This window comes from Brassica napus, chromosome C1, assembly GCF_020379485.1.
Source record: "Brassica napus cultivar Da-Ae chromosome C1, Da-Ae, whole genome shotgun sequence".
Taxonomy (NCBI): Eukaryota; Viridiplantae; Streptophyta; class Magnoliopsida; order Brassicales; family Brassicaceae; genus Brassica; species Brassica napus.
The window spans coordinates 11,568,593-11,592,366 of record NC_063444.1 but is presented as its reverse complement, the minus strand read 5'-3'; the positions used below and the strand labels follow the sequence as shown (position 1 = coordinate 11,592,366).

At 34.5% G+C, this 23,774-nt stretch overlaps 6 protein-coding genes across 9 annotated transcripts; 3 read left to right on the top strand and 3 right to left on the bottom strand.

Moving 5' to 3' along the window:
* The first annotated feature begins 3,571 nt into the window (after positions 1–3,571).
* Positions 3,572–4,327, top strand: LOC106400289 (protein SPIRAL1-like 5). Its single transcript, XM_013840664.3, has 2 exons — positions 3,572–3,925; positions 3,998–4,327. Exons 1-2 carry the CDS (start codon positions 3,701–3,703, stop codon positions 4,070–4,072), a joined length of 300 nt encoding a protein of 99 aa, XP_013696118.1. The 5' UTR covers positions 3,572–3,700; the 3' UTR covers positions 4,073–4,327.
* A 138-nt stretch (positions 4,328–4,465) lies between these two features.
* On the top strand, positions 4,466–6,362 carry BNACNNG42080D. 4 transcript variants are annotated; one of them, XM_013840372.3, is made up of 4 exons: positions 4,466–5,135; positions 5,214–5,255; positions 5,698–5,827; positions 5,919–6,362. In XM_013840372.3, exons 3-4 carry the CDS (start codon positions 5,764–5,766, stop codon positions 6,113–6,115), a joined length of 261 nt encoding a protein of 86 aa, XP_013695826.1. In that variant the 5' UTR covers positions 4,466–5,135; positions 5,214–5,255; positions 5,698–5,763; the 3' UTR covers positions 6,116–6,362. The 4 variants fall into 4 exon arrangements, with proteins under 4 accessions (XP_013695826.1, XP_013695827.1, XP_013695825.1 ...); XM_013840373.3 differs by lacking the exon at positions 5,214–5,255; XM_013840371.3 differs by lacking the exon at positions 5,214–5,255 and having other exon boundaries at positions 4,466–5,156; positions 5,919–6,316.
* A 3,004-nt stretch (positions 6,363–9,366) lies between these two features.
* Positions 9,367–10,938, bottom strand: LOC106398140. Its single transcript, XM_048743654.1, has 2 exons — positions 10,501–10,938; positions 9,367–10,110 (listed from the first exon to the last, which is right to left on the bottom strand). The coding sequence occupies exons 1-2, from the start codon at positions 10,936–10,938 to the stop codon at positions 9,367–9,369; spliced, it is 1,182 nt and encodes a 393-aa protein (XP_048599611.1).
* Positions 10,939–15,812: 4,874 nt separating this feature from the next.
* Positions 15,813–18,469, top strand: BNACNNG42070D. The gene is made up of 3 exons (XM_013841860.3): positions 15,813–17,044; positions 17,553–18,095; positions 18,182–18,469. The coding sequence occupies exons 1-3, from the start codon at positions 16,106–16,108 to the stop codon at positions 18,284–18,286; spliced, it is 1,587 nt and encodes a 528-aa protein (XP_013697314.1). The 5' UTR covers positions 15,813–16,105; the 3' UTR covers positions 18,287–18,469.
* Positions 18,470–18,611: 142 nt separating this feature from the next.
* Positions 18,612–20,625, bottom strand: LOC106401357. Its single transcript, XM_013841861.3, has 8 exons — positions 20,305–20,625; positions 20,212–20,233; positions 20,001–20,057; positions 19,834–19,915; positions 19,590–19,685; positions 19,363–19,487; positions 19,262–19,280; positions 18,612–19,157 (listed from the first exon to the last, which is right to left on the bottom strand). The coding sequence occupies exons 1-8, from the start codon at positions 20,402–20,404 to the stop codon at positions 18,834–18,836; spliced, it is 825 nt and encodes a 274-aa protein (XP_013697315.2). The 5' UTR covers positions 20,405–20,625; the 3' UTR covers positions 18,612–18,833.
* A 142-nt stretch (positions 20,626–20,767) lies between these two features.
* On the bottom strand, positions 20,768–23,725 carry LOC125580448. Its single transcript, XM_048744885.1, has one exon. The coding sequence runs from the start codon at positions 22,368–22,370 to the stop codon at positions 21,804–21,806; it is 567 nt and encodes a 188-aa protein (XP_048600842.1). The 5' UTR covers positions 22,371–23,725; the 3' UTR covers positions 20,768–21,803.
* Positions 23,726–23,774: the final 49 nt, after the last annotated feature.

Below are 23,774 nucleotides of genomic sequence, written 5' to 3'. Positions count from 1 at the left end.
TATTTATATTATATAAAATAAATATGTTTAAGATAATTTATATTTACATATTTTGTTTAAAAAACATACTTTAACATATATTATTTTAGTATTTTACGGGATTTATAAGTAAAAATAATATTTTGTTTAAATAATATAGTCTTATTATTATAGTAAATATTATACATAGTAGCATCTATCATATTATTTTAGTAAAATTTATCGATATATGATATTTTTTGGATGTTATGATATTAAGTTTCTTTTTATTTTTAATTAAGATTTCAAAATATTATATTGTTTGATTTTTACAACATATATAGTTTTTTTCGTGGTGCATTTCAAAAAGTTATTTTTATTATATATGATTTTATCTTTTGTAAAATTTAAAAATATTATCATTTTGGGTTTGAATTTTAATTTTCAAAATTTTATATTTTGTCAAGAAAACTTTGAAAAATTACACTACTATTTCCGAGTTTGGAAGATTACATGAGTTTTGAATTTTTTTTTGATACTACGTTAATACATTATTTTATAAAAAACATTTGAATTTTAGGTAATATTTTATAAATTTTTCTCGACAGATTTTGTTATAATTAAAAAAAACTATAATTAAATTTTGATTTGTCATTTATATTTTTAATGATTTACTAAAATTTCATAGTTTTCTAATAACATATTTTTTAAATAGTATATGAAATAAAGGTTATTATTATATGCTGTTATATTGTTGTATATAAATATTTTAAACAATATATTGAGAGTTTAAAAATAAATAAAAAAGATAATATATAGTTGTAGATATAAAATTTTAGTCTATGGTAATAAATTTATTTTTGTGTATAAAATATTATATAGTTTGCAAATTTTAACTCATTTTAGTGATGACTGGTAATTTATTAAAATGAAACAATTTAAAAAATAAATTTTCAAATTTACCTATTTAATATAATTTTGTCATATTTAATTCATATAGCATTTCTATTTTTATATTATACATAATATAAATATAGTATTTATAAAAAGAGTCTATAATTTTAATTTTTTATAGTAAAATTTTAGGTAAAATTGATTAATAACAATATTATATTATTAATTACAAAATTAATTAATTTAGGAAGATTAATCAGTGTAGATTTGATCACATGGGCTTAAAATGTAGTTAGAATATTCTGCCTAAATTGACTGAATGTAGATCTTTGTCAGATATACAGATTTTTAAAAATTTGAAAATACGATATTTTCCAGTGTATGGATTTTTATTTAACTAACATATTTTTCATTTAAATATATTACTTTAGCTAATATTATAAACGTAAACGTGATGAATAGGTACGAAATATAAAGAATTGTCTAACTATCTTTGTACCAAACTGCACCTTTTGTAATGTTACTGATGAACCGGATGTAGAATTAAATGATTCTGGACAATCAAGTTTCATGGCTGACTATATGTTCTTTTCATAATGGTAGGTTAGATAATGGTAAGCACTTGATGGTGCAGGTCTAGTTTGTGTACTAAAGATAAGCAAATACTTCCTCCGTTCCTGAAAGTAAGATGTTTTAGATTTTTTTTTTGTTCCACAAAGATAGATTTTCTATATTGTTAAGGTACTTTTTTATGTTTTTGATGAACATTAATTGAAAATATTTGAATTGATTAAATTTCATTGGTGGAAAGTTATTGGAAAGTGTATAATAAAGTAAAAAATAAATTAAATTATAAACATTTATTAAATTTTTAATAAGCGTGCATACTCTATAAAATCTTACTTTCAGGGAACAGAGAGAGTATGATTTTTCTATTAAGATGATGTACAAATGATTAGCTCAGAGAAAAAGAGATGAACATACGCTTAGCTCATTATTGTTTGTGAAATGTCGGTTTATTGGTTATTTATGAAATTTGTATTGTTATTGTATCAGTAGAAAACCAAACTATGGTTTGTGTAAGTTTAGTTTGATTTAAGTGACTCGGTTGATATGAGGAATAATTTTGTATCATTAGCGTGTAATATAAATGACACAAATTAGAATAGGTACAAAATTTAAGTCACAACTTTTTATGGTAGATAAAAAATAGGACTCTAAATTAATATATTAGATTTAATGTTTTGATGTTATATTTTATTATTTTTAATCATAACATCAAATTTCACACTAGTGTTGTAAAACATCAGACATAACATATTTAGAGATGTAAGATACTATATATTATTTTTGAGTAATATATATTATTTTACTATTTGATTTAATATTTTAATCATTTATAATTGATAAATAATTATTTATCATATTTAGATTTTATGTTTGTTTGTTATATTTTCATATTTTTGTGAAAATATTAGTTACAATTAAAATTTTATATTGTTAAAAATAAAAAGACCATAAAAGTATCTAAGATATTTTGTTTTGTTACAATAAAATTAGACTATGATCATATTTCTTTTTCGTTATCCCTTGTGTTTTCTCTACTCCTTCTCTTTTTGTTCCTTCGATTGAAATTTCCGAGTGTGCGTGTACCTTTAGATTTCATAGCCTAAAAATTATACAAGTTAAACGTCTAGAAATCACAAATCGATTTTGAGTTTCTCTATAGAAGTTAATCATAAAATCATTTTGGAATTTTGTAAACCTAGAGGATGTACCATCATAATGTCCAAAAAATACTATGCGAGCTGTCAGACTTGACAAACGGTGGATCTAAATCGATTGACTAAGTCAACTCAAACTCGACCGTTGCAATGCAAACTAGAATAAAACCATGTAGGTAAAACACATTTAGTATCACGTATGGAATCTACGCTCGCCCAACTGCCATAAATTCGTAATCCAATAATATCGTCTCTTTCATCATCATACTCGAATATTGCTCTCAGCTTTGGAACATTGGTTGGGCTAGAAGGAGTGATTGATTTAACAAATTCAAGGTGGTACATTTTTCGCGTTCCAAAAAAAAGTGGTACTTTCTTCAAAATATTTCTCTTCGAAATTATTTAATAAGTTAGCATTTATCTTTATATTATCTTGCATATATAAATTTGTTAGTTTGATTTTGTAACAAATGTTAATTAAAAAACCTCTGGAATATCTTAGAAATAAAACAAAATGAAATTCTAGTCACAAAACATACCCACCTATCTTAAAGTTTAAAACGTTCCAACAAATTTTAGATTTAGGAAGACTTCATAACGTATAGTTAGGATAACTATTACTAAGCTTTTGAAATGTGTGATGTTTTATTTTATTTTTTTAATGTGGTACTTTTGAGAAATTTCCATAATATTTATGAATAAATCTTATAAATAAGATTCTTCAAACCATTTTTCAAAAAAAACCCTACAAATATTATGTTATCAAAAAGGTTTTAGGTCCTCCATTTACAAAGATATTTAAAGTCAATTTAAAATAATAATAAAAAAACTTCATGGTTTAAATAATATTTCTAGATAATAATCATATATAACAAAGTTTATAAACTAACTCTAAAAATAAACAAAATAATTGAAAATTAATCAAAATCATTTTAAATGTTGGAATGATTATTTATGAGAATATACCTCTTATCACTTCTTACACATTACTCTCCACAGCTGCATCTATTTAAGCTTCTCTCTAGATCTCTGATATTTATATTTTCATACTTAGCATTCCTGATCAAGCCAAACTAGAGTTTGATCAACAGCTAGGTAAATCAATCAAGCCACTTAATCGAATAATGAGCCTAGGTGGGAGCTCTGGAGGCGGAAAAAGCTCGCTAGGTTATCTTTTTGGGCCAGACAATGAGACTCCAAAAAGTGTCCCACCGGCTGCCCCAAAGCCTACACCACCGTACGGTGTAGATTTCACCGACGGTGACAACAAATCTGACCAAAAGCCTACGTTGTCTGAAAACAACAACTACCCCAGAGCTCAGGGCCAAAACTCTGGCAACTTCGTCACAGTAAGTCTTTGTTTTTCTTTTTAGTATTCGATTATTCAAGTTCTGAACATTTAAAAATAAATAAAAATTCAGGCTCGTCCAACGACGAAGGTTAAATCGGTTCCTGGTGGAGGTTCATCGCTTGGATACTTGTTCGGAAATAAATAAGGGAGGGCAAATGAATTTATAAAACTAGGGTTTGTATTGTGATCTTGTGTGTATTTTATATGTAGTAGTGATCCATGTCTAGATCTCTACGTATTTCTCATTTATTTGTGCGTACGGACGTGTGTTTTGAGTTTGCAGTTTATTTTTTTCAAGTTGTGGAATAATTGATTTTCTAGTCATGAACTCATGATTCATGAATTTTTATTTGTATGCATTTTCAGTTTCTTTTTTACAAATAGATTGCATATTGCCATACATTTCTGATCACATGAAGTTCTTTCCTCTTTAGTAATTGGGAAAGTAAACCTTCTCCTTTTGCACAAGGCAATGCAAACTAGCTAGACTTGTCGTATGAGATTTGTGTGTGTTTGTATACCTGTAAAATGTAATTATGAAGCCTAAACTAAATTCAAAGTATTTAGAGTTAGACAACTGAATTTTATCGTCATGTACAGTGTTAGTAAACTATCAGACCAGCAAAACAAAATTTCAACTATTAGATCACAAGAATTGTATAAATTTACTCCAGTTTTATAGATTTTGTAATTTATTCTTAGAAGATAACATGCTATATATGTTTTCTTGCCGGATTCTCTTATCATTTTACAATAATGTCAGGAAACTAAGTCCCAGAACGTTTGAAACGTTTTCATGAAAGTAATATAAATCATTTGTTCACAAACAAAAAATTCTTCGTAAAGTCTTCAAAGAAGCAGACCGGCAACGACAGTGGTACGCCGCATGAATGCCACGTGGAAAAAAATTTAGATCTGTTTGAAAAAGATATATATATTTTTTTTTTTTGTCAACGAAAAAGATATATTTATATTTATATAATTGGGGTAAATAGGAAAGAAATACAAAATATGCTATTATTTTTATAAAATTGTGTAATTTTCCGTGAGTCCCGGACCTTCTCAAACCTTCCTCTTTCTTCTTTTTGATCAACTTCTCAAACCTTCCTCTACCACTAAAAACAAAACAAAATTATCCAATTCAAAACAAAGCTTGGAAGAAAACGACACGAGTAATTGAGACTCTCATTTCATTTTACTCAGCTGTTGTAATAAACCATCTTAATCTTGTACGTTAATCTTTGTGATGGTTTCTGATTTTGTTTTCATTTGATATTGTCTTTTAGTTACATTATGCAAGACATATCCAAGGAAGAAGAACACCTCATGTTAAGTTACAAGATTAATGTTAATTTCTTTGTTTCTAGGTTTAATTGATTTTTTGTTTGATGCAAAATATTTCTGAAATTAATCAGTGGTATTGTTTTTAGAGTTCCTCTGTTGTTAGATTCTCTTAAGAAGGTCAACTTCGTTAATCAGTATAACTTCTTTAAATCAATTAAGGTTTGTGCTGTGTGTTTTTTTGCTTGATAAATTCCTAGCTAGGTCTTAAACAAGCGATTCTTGAAGTTATTTTCTTGATCACAGTTTCAAATTAAATTAAGCCTCGAAATATATATATATATATATATACATATAATCTTTCCTTCGCTTTTTGTTGTTTTCAAAGTGTAAATATTGATCTGTGTTGGTGGTTTTCTTTAAGATATTAGAGTGTCTCATATGTTGCAGAGAGCTGATTTGTTATTTTATATGTTCTTGATGTTCCAGGTAATCTTTTAAATTCATTTTCAAACAGCTCAAACTAGAGAGAGAGATCACGTAGGTCGTAATCTCATGCGGCGTTTTCCTGCTCTTATAAACAATCTCAAACCAATCTTCCCGGCTTCGGGATCAAACGGTAACTCGTGTATTAATCCTGTACATTTTCATCCGATGTCAGTTTAATGAAGAAGAAAATGAAACAGGTGATTGTGTTGTATGTTAAGCAGGTAAAGTTGTGAGAACCATAGTACCGAAGAAACCGGGGAACGAGAGCAATGGTGAAAGAGAAACAATGAAGAAGATTGAGGAATCGGTAGAGCCACTGGTTGCCTTCAGTAGGCCACCACCATTTGCACCATTTATTGGTCCATTGGTCATGTATTCTCTTCTTCAAGCATGGTCTAGCCGCGATGAAGATGGCTAGTTACTTCGTGGAATGCATACATATATTAATATATAACTATATGAGATGTATGCCTAAGTTTTCTTGACAAGAATCTCTAAAATCTAGATATTAACCGAGCCTTTTAGCATAATCTTGTGATATATGTTCTGATTTTCCTCTGAGACATTAAAAGGTCTGATGTTGTTTATAGTAAACCGATCAATTGTTTTGTTTTTGTAAGCTTCATGCGTACTAATTAATAGTGATCAAACGAGTTTCTTAGCAACGTGGTTATATGCATCTAGTAAAAGCTAAAAATGATCTGGTTCCACTCGCTTCTAATTTTTTGGGACCAATTTTAAGAACACGTGACATAAATTACATGTTTACGCATCATTTGTTGTGATCAGTCTTGTTGGGAAAACACTGAATGTAGAAGCGATCCAAATCCTATGGAAGCAAAAAGTTCTAAACGAGAACATTTGTGTATTACTCTGTTTTTTGTCTTACGGTGTAGCTAACACTTGCAAGTTAGTAACAAAACCACTACTCGTTAACAAAAATTAGGTTGTGCTAGCCGCTTGACTCTCTTAAGCAAATTTGGGTAAGTAGGTAGAGATGACGTGTTTGTCAAGAAACCGAGTTACCTAAATACTACATGGTGAACTGGAGAGTCGATGGTGGTTCAAATGTTGCCTTGAATAGCTCGCGGAGAAATCAAATAACCATTGTTGCAGCTTCTTTGCTCTCCAACTTTTGAGTTTTGTCTAGGCCTAGATGATAATCACAATCATCGTGAATAAATGTAACATCTTTCCTTTGTAGACAAGCAAGTTAAAAGTTAACTTGCGGGTGTTTCGTTTAATTTGTAAAAGCATTATAAATTCAGAACTAATTGGTAATTGTTGGAATTTAAAAATTATGGTCCCGTTATATATTTTTGTTTGACTATTATTGTATTTGTAATACGAATAAAGTAATACTAATACATTCATTTTTTTTGTTTCATTGTTTATTTGATATTGTAACTCAAATATTATAATTATTTATAGTATTGTATATCTAATTCTATTTCGGTGGTTCATAAAAAAATTAAAAAGAAGGTTTACTCAATCTATTAGTTCATTTGTATTGTATTTTTTATATATATTGAAAACAATTTTATAATGGTTATTGGAAAATAAATTAGTAAAAGTCAATTTTTGAATACATGTATATTTTTGAATCAATTTTTGTTTTGAATTTTTTAATGATTAATTTAGACAAAATATGTTTTTAGTTAATTAGATTGGACCAGTTGCAAAAAAAAAAAAAATTTAGATTGAGTCATTTTCGTATATTTTAAATCTGGTCCAAACAGATAATTTATAAAAAATATAATGGACTTTGATTTTTTAATAATATAAGACAATTATTATTTTTTTAATATATTGCTATCCATATTTTCAAACAACATTATATTTCTTTTTAATTATGTTATTCTTGTTTTCAAACATTCCCAAAGGTACTTCTACTTCAATAAGATAGAACATATAATATTACAAAAATATGTTGTTATTTATTTTTTCATGTCATTATTAAATATCATATATGTGTCATCATATAATTAATCGTGTTTTTTTACCTACCACCATATAAGTAATCATATAATTAATAGTATTTTATATGTACCATCATATAAATAATCATATATATTATATTTTTAAAACTTAATATGAAATATAAAAATCATAATTTACGTTGGTGTTTGAAATTGTTTTGTATTGTATTTTCTTAAATATATTTAAAACATTTTTATAATGGTTATAAAAAAAATAGTAAAATCTATTTTTGAATATATGTATATTTTTGAGTCAATTTTTGATATAAATCAATTTTAAATTAATATTTTGATTTAAAATATGTATATAAAATTTAAATTTTGTTTTATGATTATTTTAGACAAAGATGTTTTTAGGTAATTAGATTAGACCAGCCATTTTCGTATATTTTAAAGCTGGCTCATATATATAGTTTTCATAATATAATGAATTTTTAATTTTTCTTGATAACATAAGTCCATTACTTTTTTTTTAAATATATTGCTATATACGTTTTCAAACAACATTATATTTTCTTTTAAGTATTATCTATGTTGGCAAACAAAAGCTTAAAGTAATTCTAATTTAACAAGATAGATACATGTTTGTTTAGTGATTCTTGTGGCTTTAGAGATCAAGACTATATTTAGTTTTGGAATGATTTACAGATCAAAGACCAAAAAATCTCTTCACTGTTTTTAAAAGACATTATAAATGAATCATGAGTATACCAATTTCGAACTTGAGTAATTTTTGTGAAGACATCAATGAGCTTAAGGTGTTTCATGGGCTTGGCCAGTTCAGGTACATCAAATACTAATGTTTTGTTCTTCTTCTTTTTAGAGGTTTTAATAATGTTTTCTAACAACGCAAATAATTTAGTAGGGAACAATTTTATAAACCAAATAATGTAAGGTTGTCATAAAATATGATATCCATGTGCAGTTGCCCTAATGCTGGGACCAAAGCTCTCCAGATCATAATAAGTAGAGAATATAGAGCAGGTGAATAAACACCTTTTAGTTATTCTATTACTATAATTCTATTTTAAGAATAAGCTGTTAACGAGACGACAGAAGCAATTATGAATCAAGAATCCAAAGGAGAATGTAAATACAATATTAAATAGGGGCAAATCCCTCTCGTTGATCTTCTTAGTTCTTAATTATTGAATTTAAACAAAAAAACAAAGAGTTCCATCGTTTTCTTACGAATTTTTGTTTAGTTAGTTGTGGAAATAGTTTGAATTCCTTTTCTCAAAGAAGACGTTTTGAATTCGATACGTATTCGTATCTATCACATTCATCTGAAAGTCACCAAAAGAAAAACAAATCTACCAAATCCATCTATACTTTTATATCATGGATTAACAAATGTCAAACACCAAAAGAATTAGTAGTTACAATTATCTATCATTTTTTTTTTGTAACTTAAGCTTTCAAATTAAAATGCAGGAAAATAAAATGTTTACAAGCAAAGTGCTTTAGTTCAGGGCACAGCCCAATTCCCAAAACTCATAGTGAAAAGAACCCAACAGAAAGAAAACCCAGAACCCAATTGAAGAGGTAAATTACAAAGGGTAAGCGGATGATTCGAGAGAGGAACGGTTCGTTGATCAGAAAAAGGTGCGTGTCAGATCCATTGTTGCATCATGGCAGAGGAGAGAACCGGATTCGTTTCTCTAAAACTGAGAATTTTATTCTGAAGCTGTCAATCAACCACAGTGAAGATAGCGTCAACCGTTTTGAAAGTATTCTGATGAAGCCTGGTGTTTCTCTCAGACCAAGTCCAGTAGATCGTCGATTGCCAGGCAAGGAGGATGAGAAGTCGCTTTGACCGGTGAGCTCGTTGTCGAGGTAACTGCCTCATATGACTGACTGTATGATCCCATTGTCGGTTTGGCTGAATCCCTAGCCTGTTTGCGCTCAATGACCACAGATCAAAACTGAAGTTGCATTCATGAAAGAGGTGATTCCGAGCCTCTTCAGCTGAGTTACAAAGAAGACAAGTCGGTGGCACGTTTAATCCCCATTTTATAAGTCGATCTCTGGTGGGACATCTGTCTAGAATTGCTAGCCAAACAAGAAAATTATGTCGAGGTATGCTGTATTGCATCAATACTATGGAGGACCAGTTAACTTCATCAATATTTCCTCGCAGGAAAGTGTAAGCCTCCGCTGTATTGAACTTCTTTGAGACCTTACCATCGATTTCCCACTCATAATAATCCTCATTTTCAGAGAACTCAACTGTTGTAAGGAAGGCATGGAGCTCGAGCTGTGCGTCTGATCTTGCCTGAGGGATTCGCCAAACGCCGTTCCTGCGGAGTGAAGCTACAGTTGCTCTGAGAGGGATTCCCAGTCGTGAAGATGAGAGATTAAGATGAGCTGCCAAGTTCCCGAAGGGAGACCAATTATCGAACAAAAATCTTGCCGTAAGTCCATTCTCTAGTCTCTACTTGATAAGCGGGAAAACTTCATCCTTTAATTTCAGCAACTTGTTCGCAAGCCAGGAGAATGAGACTTTCGGTTTGGTTGTCCAGTAGTTATGAATTGACCCTTGTAAAATGACTTCTATAAACCAGACCACCCAGATTGAGCCCCCTCGGAAGAAGAGAAGCCATATTAGCTTCAGGCAACAAGCTTTATTCCAAGTATAAAGATCCTTCACTCCAAGTCCTCCTTGAGATTTTGTAAGTACCACTCTGTCCCAGGCCATTGCAGAGTTATGACTATCGATATTGCCTTTCCATAAAAAAGTGCTACAAAGAGAGTTAATTCTTGATATGCAGATTTTAGGGAGGATAAAAGCAGAACACCAAAAAGTTGTTATGCCAGTGATTACTGTTTTGATGAGAAGCAGTCTACCAGAGAAAGAGAGGGATTTGACTGACCAGTTTGAGAGCCTAGCCTTTATCTGATGGATCAGAGGTTCGCAATTTGTGAGGTTGAGCTTCTTCGAGCTGAGAGGGACCCCAAGATACCGCACCGGCAGCGTTCCACAAACCATACCCGTTGATGCTTGTATAGTTGCAACTTCACTGTCATCTAGGCCGGAGGCAAAGAAACTTGTTTTCTGAAAGCTCACTGCCAAGTCTGATCTCTGTTCGAACTCGTGTAGCACCTGAAGAACATTTTGCACAGATTCCAGCGATCCATCTATGAAGATAAGCAGGTCGTCGGCAAATGAGAGATGAGTAAGCTTCATGGCTCGACAGTTAGTGTGATATTTCACTTTCTCTTGAGCCGCCGCCTGATTTAGCATGTAGGATAGACAGTTCATGGCGATTACAAACAGGTATGGAGAGAGGGGATCCCCTTGCCTAAGACCTCTTTTTCCTTTAAAAAATCCATTAACTGTTCCATTGTAACCAACCATAAAGCTTGTGGTACATATGCATGCTCTAAGCAGGGAGATGAATGGCGGAGGCAGTTGTAGGCCTTGGAGACAGGAGAAGAGAAATTCCCAGGAGATGGTATCAAAAGCTTTAGCAATGTCCACTTTAATGGTGATTTTTTTTTGCTCCTTTATTCTTGTGATAGCCATGAACTATTTCACTTGCAAACACCGTATTTTCCACTAATAATTAACTATCATCTTCTTTAACAACATTAGAAAACAATCATCGCTATAGTTTCACAACATCAGAAATCCAATAGACTTTCGATTTATCCAAAATTTGACATTTTAGCTTTTAGACATACATATACGTCTATAATGGAAAAATATATATATATATTTATATATATGTACCGATATACATGTAAGTTGGCATTTGTACTTATCAAATCCAAATTCTGATTTATCTAATAGCACCATTATCCATAGCACCTCCATTACTTTTTTAGTATTAAAAATGTGTTAAGCATTTTATTAAGAAACTTCTACTTTTTTGACCTCCAATGCAAGTTTCTTATTTTGAGGTGTTTAAAATAGTATAATTATTTAATATTATTTTATATAAGATAAAATTTATTTATTATATAAAACATATTTAATGATAATATTTAAAACATAGATTGAAAAAAAAACATAAAAACAAAGATTAGTACAATAGTCGAGAATAATTTGAAAGAAAAATTCGAGCTCAATTGTTGTCTTCATCACGTCCAAATTTACTCCATACATGTTCAACCAAATCCGCTTTTAGTTGTTCATGCATTTTTCGATCACGAATTCTAGTTCGAACACCCATCATATTGGCGATATTTGTAGGGATATCTGTAGAATACGTGTAATCGACATGTGCACTTCCGTGGTCTTCTCCTTGTTGGAACTCGGAAACATCAAATTGAGTGTATCCATCTCGTTTGTCTTCTACTATCATATTATGAAGTATGATACATGCTCTCATAATCTTACAAATTTTGACTTTATCCCAAAAAAGTGCTGGATTTTTAACGATGGCAAAGCGAGCTTGCAAGACTCCAAAAGCACGCTCGACATCTTTTCGGACAGCTTCTTGACGTTGAGCAAATAAAACTGCTTTCGTCCCTTGCGGTAGTGAGATAGATTGGATAAAAGTTGTCCATTTCGGATAGATACCATCGGTGAGATAGTAAGCCAAATGATACTCTCTTCCACTGACAGAATAAGTCACTTGCGGAGCTTGACCTTTTATTATGTCGTCAAAAATAGGTGAACGATCAAGAACATTGATATCATTTAAAGTACCTGGAGGTCCAAAAAACACATGTCATATCTAGAGATCATATGAAGCAACCGCCTCTAAACCGATTGTTGGTTTACCCCAACCACGAGAATATTGCCCTTTCCAAGCGGTGGGACAATTCCTCCACTCCCAATGCATACAATTGATGCTTCCTATCATCCCGGAAAATCCATGATACTCTCCAACATCAAGTAGACGTTGAAGATCAGCCGGTGTTGGTCTTCTTAGGTACTCACCGCCGAATAAATAAATTATTCCTTCCACGAAATTCTCCAAACATGACCGAGTTGTAGTTTCACCGAGCCAGAGGTATTCATCGACTGTATCAGCCGCAGTACCGTATGCCAAAACACGAACGGATGCTGTACACTTTTGGAGTGCTGAGAGACCAAGCCTTCCAAGACCATCTTTCTTTTGGCGAAAGAAGTCAACTTCGTTGGAGAGTCGATCAACAATGTCCATGAACAATGTCTTGTTCATTCTAAAACGCCGTCTGAAATAATTTTCAGGATACGTTGAAGTTTCACTGAAATAATCATTTCAGAATGCAAGCGACCTTTGCTCATTCCCTATTACTGCATCTTTGCTCGTGTTTAACCACGAGCTGATGAGCACAACGTCGTCTGTAGGCGACCATGTTCTTCTTTCTTTCCTTCTGGCTTGAGTGTCTACCCCAAAGTTTGAGTTCTCGGTGCCTTGAACACCAAAGAAGGGAGGTTGCAATGAAGACAATGAGACACTGTCTGATACACTACCGAAGACAACATTTGTTGTTGACTGCTAAGCAGAGCAACAAAGTTTGAAGACGATGTAAACGGATTAAAATCTATTTCCAAAGTGAAAGAGAAATAACAGATAGGAATCTGTTATTTCCGGAAGAGGTCGTTTTAGTTATAAAAGAAGATGGAGATGGAAGAAGGCAGATATCATTCTACAGATATCATTCAACAACTAACAACAAACAGTCTCGAGTTGACATGTATCTAACTTATATTAATTACCATCTCACAACCATTATCAAAGGCATAGCAAGTCATTAATTTTTGACTATTCAATACATTATCAAACACCAAGCAATTCATTTAACTCTCTTCCTCAACCATAACCAATCCTTTATTCATTTCAACACATCAAACAGACAATCAATCCTATTTTTTACACAGTTTCTAACCACCAGAGCAAAACATTAACTCTCTAACTCAACCATAACATCAAAAAGACAATAAATTCTATTAGAAGAAGCAGAACGTTTACATGTATTGACGATCCTTCCTCATTAGCCTTGATCCATGAATATGCACTCCTCTGCTTCGTCATTTGCCTTGATCCATGCAGCTCAACAGAGAAACAAACAAAAGCAATTCACAAATGAGAACCAAAACAGCAAACACATATGAACTAACCTAACAACATCTAATCAATACAGACAAGAGCGACAATCAATTCATTTGAGACCACAGTCCTACAAAACGTTCACTCAATATCATAAACGAGGAACAAATATTTTGACAATCTATTCATTTGAGACCACAGTCCTAACATCATCTAATCAATACAAACAAGAACAAACTTTCAATACATTTCGCAAATAAAAACAAGAGACAGAGACATATGTTTACCTTTTTACAGTTGTCGTCATCTTCTTCAACTAACCTTCATGTCTGTTGATCCTTCCATCTTAAGAAACACATACATAGACAAATTAAAATTAATCACAAGGACACAACAAACCAAATCAAATAACAAAGAGAGAGATGTACAAGTTCTGACCGTCTGTGAGATCCACCGAAGGAGAGGACCGAGGCGGAGTCTTCATCGTCGGGGGAAGATGAGGAGATAGAGGCAGAGTCTTCATCGTCGGGGGAAGATCACGAGACAGAGGCGGACTCTTCATCATCGGGGAAAGATCACAAGAGAAGCGGGGAATCATCGAGGGAGAGAAAGAGAGAAGCGAGTCGTCGAGGTTTCACCACAACGAGGCGGAGTCGTCAAGGGACATAATCGAGATAGGCGGAGCCGCCGAGGAAGAGAAAAAGAGAAGCCGATTGGTCGAGGTTTCACCAACACGAGGCGGAGTCGTCGACGGAGAGAATCAAGGAAGGCGGAGTCGTCGAGGAAGAGAAAGAGAGAAGCGGCTTCGTCGACTTTAACGGAGAACGACTCGGATCGTCGACGATCCAATCCACAAACGCAGAGTCGCCGAGGGAGAGAGAGAATCAAGCGGAGTCGTCGAGGGAAAAAATGAGGAAACCGAATCGTCGAGGGAGAGATGGACGCGTTTAATGACACGTGTCTCACAAGCAGCGTTGCTTGTACCGCTTAATTAAGCAGCGATTCTTCTCTTATTTATTTTTTTCTTTTTTTTTTAAATCCAAAAATTATTAAACACTCTCTAAGCACATGTGTTAATCCTGTTCTAAGAAGTTTCTTTGGAGATTTTTCCAAAGAAGATGACAACAATAAATAAAAGAACCTTTTTGTAACATAGAATAAGAGAACCTAAATCTATTAACTAACTTGGATTCATAAATCATAATACTCAAAATTAATAATATAACCTGACAATGAAGAAGCAAGCAGTTGAGGATCTTTGAATTGTGAAACTATTTTTCACATAAAAACGATAACGCGCTGCATAGTGAGATTTTCTTTATCATTAATGCCTGATAACGTTAAATTTCTACTATTGACATGATAATTATCTCTTACTCTAGATATCCAAATTTTTAATAACTAAATCTGAAGCCCATTAAACTCTATAAATGATTATGAATTGATAATCATTTAATTTATTGCAGCCTGAAAGACCGTTTTAGTGATTAGCGATTATAAAAACACGTAGAATTAACTGTTATGAAAACAATGTCCATTTTTACTTGTCTATTTTCATAAATTTAGACTACTTTTTCTTTGTCATTTCTTTCTATACAACCTTTTTAATTGTTTTGTGTTACCCAAACCCATTTCTTCTGTTTTAAAATTGTCGAGCAACGCCAAAATAAAATGAACATCGAACGGTGTACACCAGTTAGCTACCTCCACTGAAACAACGGTGAAGCTAGCCAATGCAAAAAGCCACAGCCTTTCTTTGCTGACGAGCCTATGAAACGACGTAGCTTTCACTTTAAATTATAGGAGCAATGAAAGTGACACGTAGATAGTTCCGAATGACCCACGTGGGGAAACGAGTCAGAGTAGGACCCACACATATTCATTGACCCGACCGCTCGTCTTTTTCTTACTAATGCTTTTCCCTTACATCTGCACCACACTAATCTCACACACAAACCTTTTTGGTTTTAGGTTAGCACCAAAACAACTCGAAAATATTAAATTAAAATATTTATTTAGCATGATAATTTGTCAAACAAATTAAGAAACAACCAAAATAATGACAACAACCCCAATTTATTTATTTAAATAATATTTTCTTCTTTTCTGTTTTTTTTTATTTTTATTTTTATTTTTCTGTTCGCTCTCACCTTTATCTCTCTCCACAGAGAAGCAAAAAAATAAAAAGAGTTTCACATTGTCTTTCCCTTAATTTCCCTCGATTTCTCAGGAAATCACCAAGCTCATTCACATTAATCTTTCTTATTTAGGAAAGAAAGATCCATTATTTTCGGTTCGTTCTCTCCCTCTGGGTTACGAATCAAGAAGCTAGAGAGACACTTGCCTTCCTGTCTTCACCAATTTCAAAAACAGACCCAAATCAATACTTGATAGAGGGTTTGTTTTTTCCATTACAAAAAGTTATTGTTTCTTCAATCTGTGTGGATGAAAGGTAACCAGAAAGACTCGTCGGAGAAACCGACATGGGATCGAACCTCGTCGAGTACTACTTCCATACCCGGAATGCTGTCGGTAACCCGACCCGGTCCAAAGCTAATGGTCTGGCTAATCTGCTTCATTGTCTTCACTTACATTATCTACATGCTTAAGCTCGTCTCCACCTCACGCACCTGCGACGATTCCGTTACCTTCACCACAGTCTCCGCCCTCTCCACCAACGTCTCCAACGTCTCCTCCTCTTCCATAAAGGTAGCTTCACGGCGGCGTCGCGAGGAGGAGGAGGAGAAGGTAGACGCCGCAGACGAGCCGACCGATCTCAACCACGTGGTGTTCGGGATCGCCGCGTCGGCGAAGCTGTGGAAACAGAGGAAAGAGTATATCAAGATCTGGTACAAACCGAAACACATGCGCGGCTACGTGTGGTTAGACAAAGAGGTGAAGAAGAACATTAGTAGCAACGACGAAGACGACGACGATCTACTTCCACCGATAAAAATCTCCGCCGGGACCGCTTATTTCCCTTACACGAACAAACAAGGGCAACGCTCGGCGTTGCGGATCTCGAGGATCGTGTCGGAGATGCTGCGTTTGGGTCTGAAGAACGTGAGGTGGTTCGTGATGGGCGATGACGACACGGTGTTCGTAACGGATAATCTCATAAGGGTGTTGAGGAAGTACGACCACGAGCAGATGTATTACATCGGGAGCTTGTCGGAGTCTCATCTACAGAACATATTTTTCTCGTACAGTATGGCTTACGGTGGAGGAGGGTTTGCGATTAGCTACCCGTTGGCTAAGGCATTGAGTAAGATGCAGGATCGGTGTATACAGAGGTATCCAGCGTTGTATGGTTCTGACGATCGCATGCAAGCTTGTATGGCTGAACTCGGTGTTCCACTCACTAAAGAAATCGGCTTTCACCAGGTACAGTTCTAATGATTTGTGTGTTTGGTTTAGTGTAGAGAATTTAACTTATTTTGATGATTTGTGGCTAATTTAGCGTTATCAATGATTTTGTGACATTGGGTATTGATGTTAATTGAAATGGGTTTCATTCAATTAGTTAACTTTTGTTATGGAATCTACTCTACAAGTTTTGGGCGCAATGTCTTGAGTAACTAAACTTAGAAGAGGCATTCAATTTTATTATGTTCTTGTGAGAGAAGCTTATGCTGGTTTTGTGATTTCAAATTCGTTTGCTTTGACGCTGTTTTGGCAATTTTTTCGTGGTTTGGTACCGACAAAGCGGCGCGTGAGTAGCCCAGTGTCGTCAAATTTACTTATGTTAGATGGTTAAATACAGGTGTAAGAGAGGGACCCGCCTTTCTGTTCCCATACTTGAATGATTTGGTTCTTCCCATTATTTACTACGCGCACATATGACGCGTACGTTTCACGCTCCACGTTTTAAGTTTTGTTGTTACCGTTTCAGTACGACGTTTACGGGAACCTCTTCGGCCTCCTCGCCGCGCACCCAGTAACACCGTTCGTATCAATGCACCACCTCGACGTGGTGGAACCGATCTTCCCAAACATGACCAGAGTCCGTGCCCTCAAGAAGCTAACCGTACCGATGAAGCTCGACTCAGCTGGGCTTCTCCAGCAGTCTATATGCTACGACAAGCACAAGAGCTGGTCCATCTCGGTCTCGTGGGGCTATGCAGTCCAAATATTCCGCGGAATATTCTCTCCTAGAGAAATGGAAATGCCTTCGAGGACGTTCTTGAATTGGTACAAAAGAGCGGATTACACCGCGTACGCGTTTAACACCAGGCCGGTTAGCCGTAACCCGTGTCAGAAACCGTTCGTGTTCTACATGTCGTCCACGAGATTCGATAAGCAGCTGAATACTACTGTTAGCGAATACACGAGACACCGTGTTCCTCATCCTTCGTGTCGGTGGAAGATGACGAATCCAGCTGAGATTAATACCATCGTAGTCTACAAGAAACCAGACCCGCATCTATGGGAAAGGGTAAGTAACGCAATGTCATTTAATAGCATGTGGTTAAAATGTGAATAATGTTATGGACTTAATGGTTTTCAAATGTTTTGGTACAGTCACCGAGGAGGAACTGTTGCAGAGTATTACAAACAAAGAGGAATAATACGTTATGGATCAATGTTGGTGTATGTAGAGAAGCTGAAGTCACTGAACTTAAGTAACTTCTTATATAGTTTATTTTTATTTGCTTGTATTGATTTTATTTTTTGAAAGGGAAGGAAAATTAGTTTTTAGGCTGCTTTACCCCCTCGTAATTTCTTGCCACGTTATTTAACATTGTAATCATTGAGATCCCGTCGTAGTTATTCTCTTACTGATGATGGTTCATACAACATTCTTCCAAAGCACACTTTATCTAATTTAGTTTATCACCCACAACCACAAGATCTCTTTTGTTTTCTATTATGAGAAACAGTTTGTTAGCACTGAATGTAAACAGTTGGTGAATTGTACTGGACTCTGTACTTACCATAAAAGAATTTAGAAGACTTAAGAAAAAAAAATCATCAAATGACTCAGTCCAAGAGGCATGTCTCAGACAGTAACAACAACAACAGCAGAGGTAATGTCTTACACAAACAATGACCTCAAAACAATCCGCCAACGTTCAACACTTTTGACCAAGAGCACATCATATACCAACGACTTGAATGTGAATTTAAAAGGACGATGAAAAAGAAGTCTCCAGAGAAACCAGGCAAAGAGTAGTTACTTTGGGTAAGCCTGAGGAGGATAAGCTGGACCGGGAGGGTATTGAGGATATGCTGGAGGGTTTTGAGGATAACCAGAAGGTGGATAACCTTGTGGAGGGTGTTGCGGATAACCAGAAGGTGGATAACCTTGAGGTGGGTGTTGTGGATAACCTTGTGGCGGGTGTTGCGGATAACCAGAAGGTGGGTAACCTTGTGGAGGATAACCAATTGCGGGTGGAGTTGCTTGATCAATCCGTGACATTACCTGAGGCGGAGGCACCGCCATCGGCTGTGGACCGAACTTGCCATCTCTCTTGTCCATTTCCACCTTGTGTTGTGTCTACAAAAGCATAATAGATGAACAAGATTTTATTAGGAAGACTGTACATATTACTTTTCTGAGTAGGTAAGGTTGAAATGGGTTTGATAATTTCATTACTTTACCTGCATACAAGCGCAAACCCTGCAAACAAAGAAAAAAAGAATCATCAGGGACAATAAGTTAAAGGGAATGAACATGAGAATACAGATGGGGAGGTTCTTACGTGCAGTAAACCATGTCAGCTAAACAAGAGAGCAGCTGAGAAGCTTCAGAAAGCTCATCAATGCCGACGATACATGCAACTATGGAGAATATGCACGCCACTTGGCTAAGGCAAACCATAAATCCCTACACAGCCAAGAAGATATCATAGATTATGAGTCTTGTTTGTTTCCACTCTAATTGCTTGAAATGGCATGGCTTGTGGCCTTGGGAAATGAGGGTACTTACAATGATGCAGTTGTCACACTGCGTCGTCTGAATCTGGAACTCATCTTGAAGAAGAAAACGAGTGGATGCCACAGAGGTTCCAAAGCAGCAAAAGACCTGCAAAATGGTTCTGCTACTTAGAACTAGCTAACTAGTCATGACTGAGATTGAATGCTTATGTTAGATAAAAATACTCAGATACTAAAAATGAACGTTCTAGAATAACTGGAGTTATAAGAAAAGACATGATCTTCAAGATCCTTACCTCAGTGGCAAGACAGAGTTGAGGACATTTCGCTTCTCCACACCTGCCACTACAAGGCATGTAACCGGCGCAGCAAGTGTACCTGTGAGACAAAGAAGCATCCTTTTTTTTTAAAAAAACTAAAGAAGATCGAATTGCGATGCATCTATGCGAAGGCACTTGAATACCTTGACATGTCATTGTAAAGCGCACGCTTGCGTAGCAAATATGACGCACAAGGGGCACTGCAAGGTGAAGAGGAACACACATGACACAAACAGATAAAAAGAATCATACAGTGGTGAAGTTTTTTCTCCTAAAGTCAAATCTTGGTCAATTCACATAAACTTGAGACATTCAAAGCAACGAGAAGAAGCTCAGATCGAAGCGGAGACTTACCACCACAGCGCAAAGCAGCAATCTGCGAACAACAACACATAATCAATCAATCAATCCCCAAAACCCGATCAAACAGAGAGAGAGAGGGAGTACAAGGAGTATCGCCCTGGATGGTGTGAGTGAGATCGGTGTGCCAGACGTTGCGGAAGTTCTGGCGTTCCTGCATCTTCTCCGTGTCGAATTTCGGCGCCATTTTCGATGACCACTGTGACTCACAGGCGAGAGAAGAGGATGATGATCAGATCAGATCAGACTCGTAAAAGTCTTGAGAATATCTGATCAAATCAAAATCTACAGCTCTTTCTTTTTTTGTGCTCCCTCTCTCTCTCAGAAACGTATATCTGACTTCATCTCCCTCTCAATCGTCATCAACTTGTGGAAAAAAAAAAAGAAACACAAGAAAACAACTGGCGTTGACTAGAAGAAGTTACAAGGCAGTTTCGCAGATACTAATAGTTTAAGGACTATATTGAAAAAGTTAACTTTAATTTTAAACTAAACTCTTTAACTTTATAAAATTAACAAATCAATCCTCTCCATTTGTTTTTTGTAACTTACGAGCCACAGTTCCAAATACTTCCTCTTTCTCGTTTTAGTTTCCTAACCAAACAGAAAGAAAAAAAAAACTTAAGCTTCTTTGTAAACTGTCAACCACGTGCCTTTGCGGTTCTTGATTTTTGATTATGCACTATTGCTAATGTAGGTTCTTCTGGAGTTCAAAGAGTATGCCACGGAAGTAGATGTTGATTTTGTTCGCGAAGGCTGTTCGTGCAATAGTGCCATCAAACTAGAAAGAGGAGCTGAACGCTGCATCAGTGCTGCTTTACTTGAGTGATCAAGATCAAAGTCAACTATGTTGTTCAAGAGGCCATTATAGTCATCAAAGATATATTTACAAGATATCCAAACATGTAAGTCGGTTTATCTTTCTGTGGCAACTTAAAGTGCTGTAACCTTCTTTAATCGCAACGTACAGGTATGAGAGTCCATAATTGCAACACTATGTGAGAGTCTAGACACATTGGGCGAACCAGAAGCTAAGGTAATAAACAAATTTGTTCGTGTGGTGTAAAATAGCTGGAAGCTGCTAGAGCCGTAGTAAATCTTATGTCAGTGAAACTCATACTCTTGCTATGTTGGAATCTTGATAGATGATTTGGATCATTGGTGATATGCTGAAGGAGTCAACACTCGACTTGCTTGCCCCTTCAAACATGTTCTTCACGGAAGCCAAGAAGTGCTCGGTTGGTCAACCCGGTCTCAATATCTGCAGTCAAGACTCCAACCCCTGAGATAAGCTCCTCTTTTTTTTTTTGTGTGAAGCCATCGAGATTCTCTGCAGGCCTTGACTTTGAGTTTTACAATATTAACCAAGTGATGAACGTTCTTCACCAAAAAAAGAAACAAGTGATGAACGTTCTTTTTGTTTTCCTTCATTGATGTTAATACTGATTTAAATATTAAAAAATGGAATTGTCACTTAAAACTATTTTATTAATATAAATAAATAATGATTAAAGCATAACAAGCTAAGAAAAACAATTTGAATGAAAAGACTTGTAGAAAAAGACCAAACAATATCCTTAGTTAGGCTAATGACTACATAATCTACTACCTTTTCTTATGAAACATTCGAGAATAGTTAAAACAATACCAGATAGATTTTTTATAACATTATTTTTTGCGATCAAGGATTGTGGCACCGGCTTCATTGTTGACAATTCCTCATTGCACGTAACGATGTTTTCCAATGTACCTCCGACTTTAAAGTTTACGCTGTCGTAATTCTTGGCTGCCAAAGCTTTCAGAGCATGATCATCCGAAAAAAGAGAAAGGTCATACAACTCTTCGCATAGTTTGATTGTCTGCAAATCCGTCGTGTTGCTTTCATACAACTTTATTTCCTTCAATACATCCGAAATGTTTCGAGACGTATAATTGATCAAAAAGTTGGCGAGACCAGTAAAATCCAACTTTGCAATTGTAGGATTTGGTTTTAGAACCTCAAAACAGAGTGTAGAATCGACATCTTTTTTATTGCAAATGGACTCGACCTCACCTTTTGTAACCATCATACTAAATCTTGCATATGATGAAACAACAAGAAGTAAAACAATCATAAAAACCAAAAAGAAGTTATTTTTGATGTATGCAACCATCTTTTTTCTTCTAACTTATTTTTTGATAGGGTCACGAAAAAAGTGGGACAACTTATGAAGATTTATATAAGGTCGACCGACTTAAAAGTTTCCATTTTTTTGTGAAACGAATTAAAAATATATACATTTTCACAGATTTTGTTTCCTTTTTGCCGTAGATGCTAATATATAATGTGCCATAATTAAATAGCAAAATTATGTGAAACTTGTGAAAATTTGCAGATTTACATTAATGGTAAAGGAAATAAAAATATCACAAATTTAGAAAGTTATTTCTTTGGAACACTCACAAATTTGGAAAGTATCACACAAAATTCTTCCTAACTTGTGGTTAAATTATTGTTTTCCCTTTTTTTTTGCGTAAACTTAAAAAAGTACAGGTCCAAATCGGAAAATTCGAATTAGCAAATTCAATGTTCAAACCACCGGTTTGGGTCAGTCTTAATTACTATATCCTACCCACCACCGCTGCTTTACTTGAGTGATCAAGATCAAAGTAAACTATGTTGTTCAAGAGGCCATCATAGTCATCAAAGATATATTTAGAAGATATCCAAACACGTAAGTCGGTTTATATTTCTGTGGCAACTTAAAGTGCTATAACCCTCTTTAATCTTGATCATTCATAGCAACGTACAGGTATGAGAGTCCATAATTGCAACACTATGTGAGAGTCTAGACACATTGGGCGAACCAGAAGCTAAGGTAATAAACAAATTTGTTCGTGTGGTGTAAAATAGCTGGAAGCTGCTAGAGCCGTAGTAAATCTTATGTCAGTGAAACTCATACTCTTGCTATGTTGGAATCTTGATAGATGATTTGGATCATTGGTGATATGCTGAAGGAGTCAACACTCGACTTGCTTGCCGCTTCAAACATGTTCTTCACGGAAGCCAAGAAGTGCTCGGTTGGTCAACCCGGTCTCAATATGTGCTGTTAAGACTCCAACCCCTGAGATAAGCTCCTCTTATTTTTTTGTGAAGCCATCGAGATTCTCTGCAGGCCTTGACTTAGAGCTTGATATTGTAAGTATTTTTTTTGTTCCTTTGTTGATTAATAATATTCACATTTCAACCAAAAAAAAAACAAGTGATGAACGTTTTTTCTGTTTTCCCTCGATTAATATTAATACTGATTTAAATATTAAAAACGTGGCATTGTAATTTAAACTCTTTTATTAATATAAATAAATAATGATTAAAGCATAACAAGCGTGTTTCAAAAAAAAAAAAAGATTAAAGCATAACAAGCTAAGAAAAACAATTTGAATGAAAAAGCTTATAGAAAAAGACCAAACAATATCATTAGTTAGGCTAATGACTGCATAATCTACTTTCTTTTCTTATGAAACATTCAAGAATCGTTAAAACAATGTTAGACAGATTTTTTTTTTTTTTTTTTTTT

What these genes read in the sequence shown, in the direction of transcription:
- BNACNNG42080D (XM_013840373.3), top strand. Translation starts at nt 5,764, where the DNA reads ATGCGGCGTTTTCCTGCTCTTATAAACAATCTCAAACCAATCTTCCCG. An exon ending in CCCGGCTTCGGGATCAAACG is followed by an intron (nt 5,828 to 5,918) that starts GTAACTCGTGTA and finishes TATGTTAAGCAG; the next exon opens with GTAAAGTTGTGAGAACCATA.
- LOC106398140 (XM_048743654.1), bottom strand. Translation starts at nt 10,938, where the DNA reads ATGAACTGTCTATCCTACATGCTAAATCAGGCGGCGGCTCAAGAGAAA. An exon ending in GACTGCTTCTCATCAAAACA is followed by an intron (nt 10,111 to 10,500) that starts GTAATCACTGGC and finishes CTTATCAAGTAG; the next exon opens with AGACTAGAGAATGGACTTAC.
- LOC106401357 (XM_013841861.3), bottom strand. Translation starts at nt 20,404, where the DNA reads ATGGCGCCGAAATTCGACACGGAGAAGATGCAGGAACGCCAGAACTTC. An exon ending in CATCCAGGGCGATACTCCTT is followed by an intron (nt 20,234 to 20,304) that starts GTACTCCCTCTC and finishes TGTTGTTCGCAG; the next exon opens with ATTGCTGCTTTGCGCTGTGG. An exon ending in CTTTACAATGACATGTCAAG is followed by an intron (nt 19,916 to 20,000) that starts GTATTCAAGTGC and finishes TTTGTCTCACAG; the next exon opens with GTACACTTGCTGCGCCGGTT.
- LOC125580448 (XM_048744885.1), bottom strand. Translation starts at nt 22,370, where the DNA reads ATGGTTGCATACATCAAAAATAACTTCTTTTTGGTTTTTATGATTGTT.
- BNACNNG42070D (XM_013841860.3), top strand. Translation starts at nt 16,106, where the DNA reads ATGAAAGGTAACCAGAAAGACTCGTCGGAGAAACCGACATGGGATCGA. An exon ending in AAGAAATCGGCTTTCACCAG is followed by an intron (nt 17,045 to 17,552) that starts GTACAGTTCTAA and finishes TTACCGTTTCAG; the next exon opens with TACGACGTTTACGGGAACCT. An exon ending in ACCCGCATCTATGGGAAAGG is followed by an intron (nt 18,096 to 18,181) that starts GTAAGTAACGCA and finishes GTTTTGGTACAG; the next exon opens with TCACCGAGGAGGAACTGTTG.
- LOC106400289 (XM_013840664.3), top strand. Translation starts at nt 3,701, where the DNA reads ATGAGCCTAGGTGGGAGCTCTGGAGGCGGAAAAAGCTCGCTAGGTTAT. An exon ending in ACTCTGGCAACTTCGTCACA is followed by an intron (nt 3,926 to 3,997) that starts GTAAGTCTTTGT and finishes ATAAAAATTCAG; the next exon opens with GCTCGTCCAACGACGAAGGT.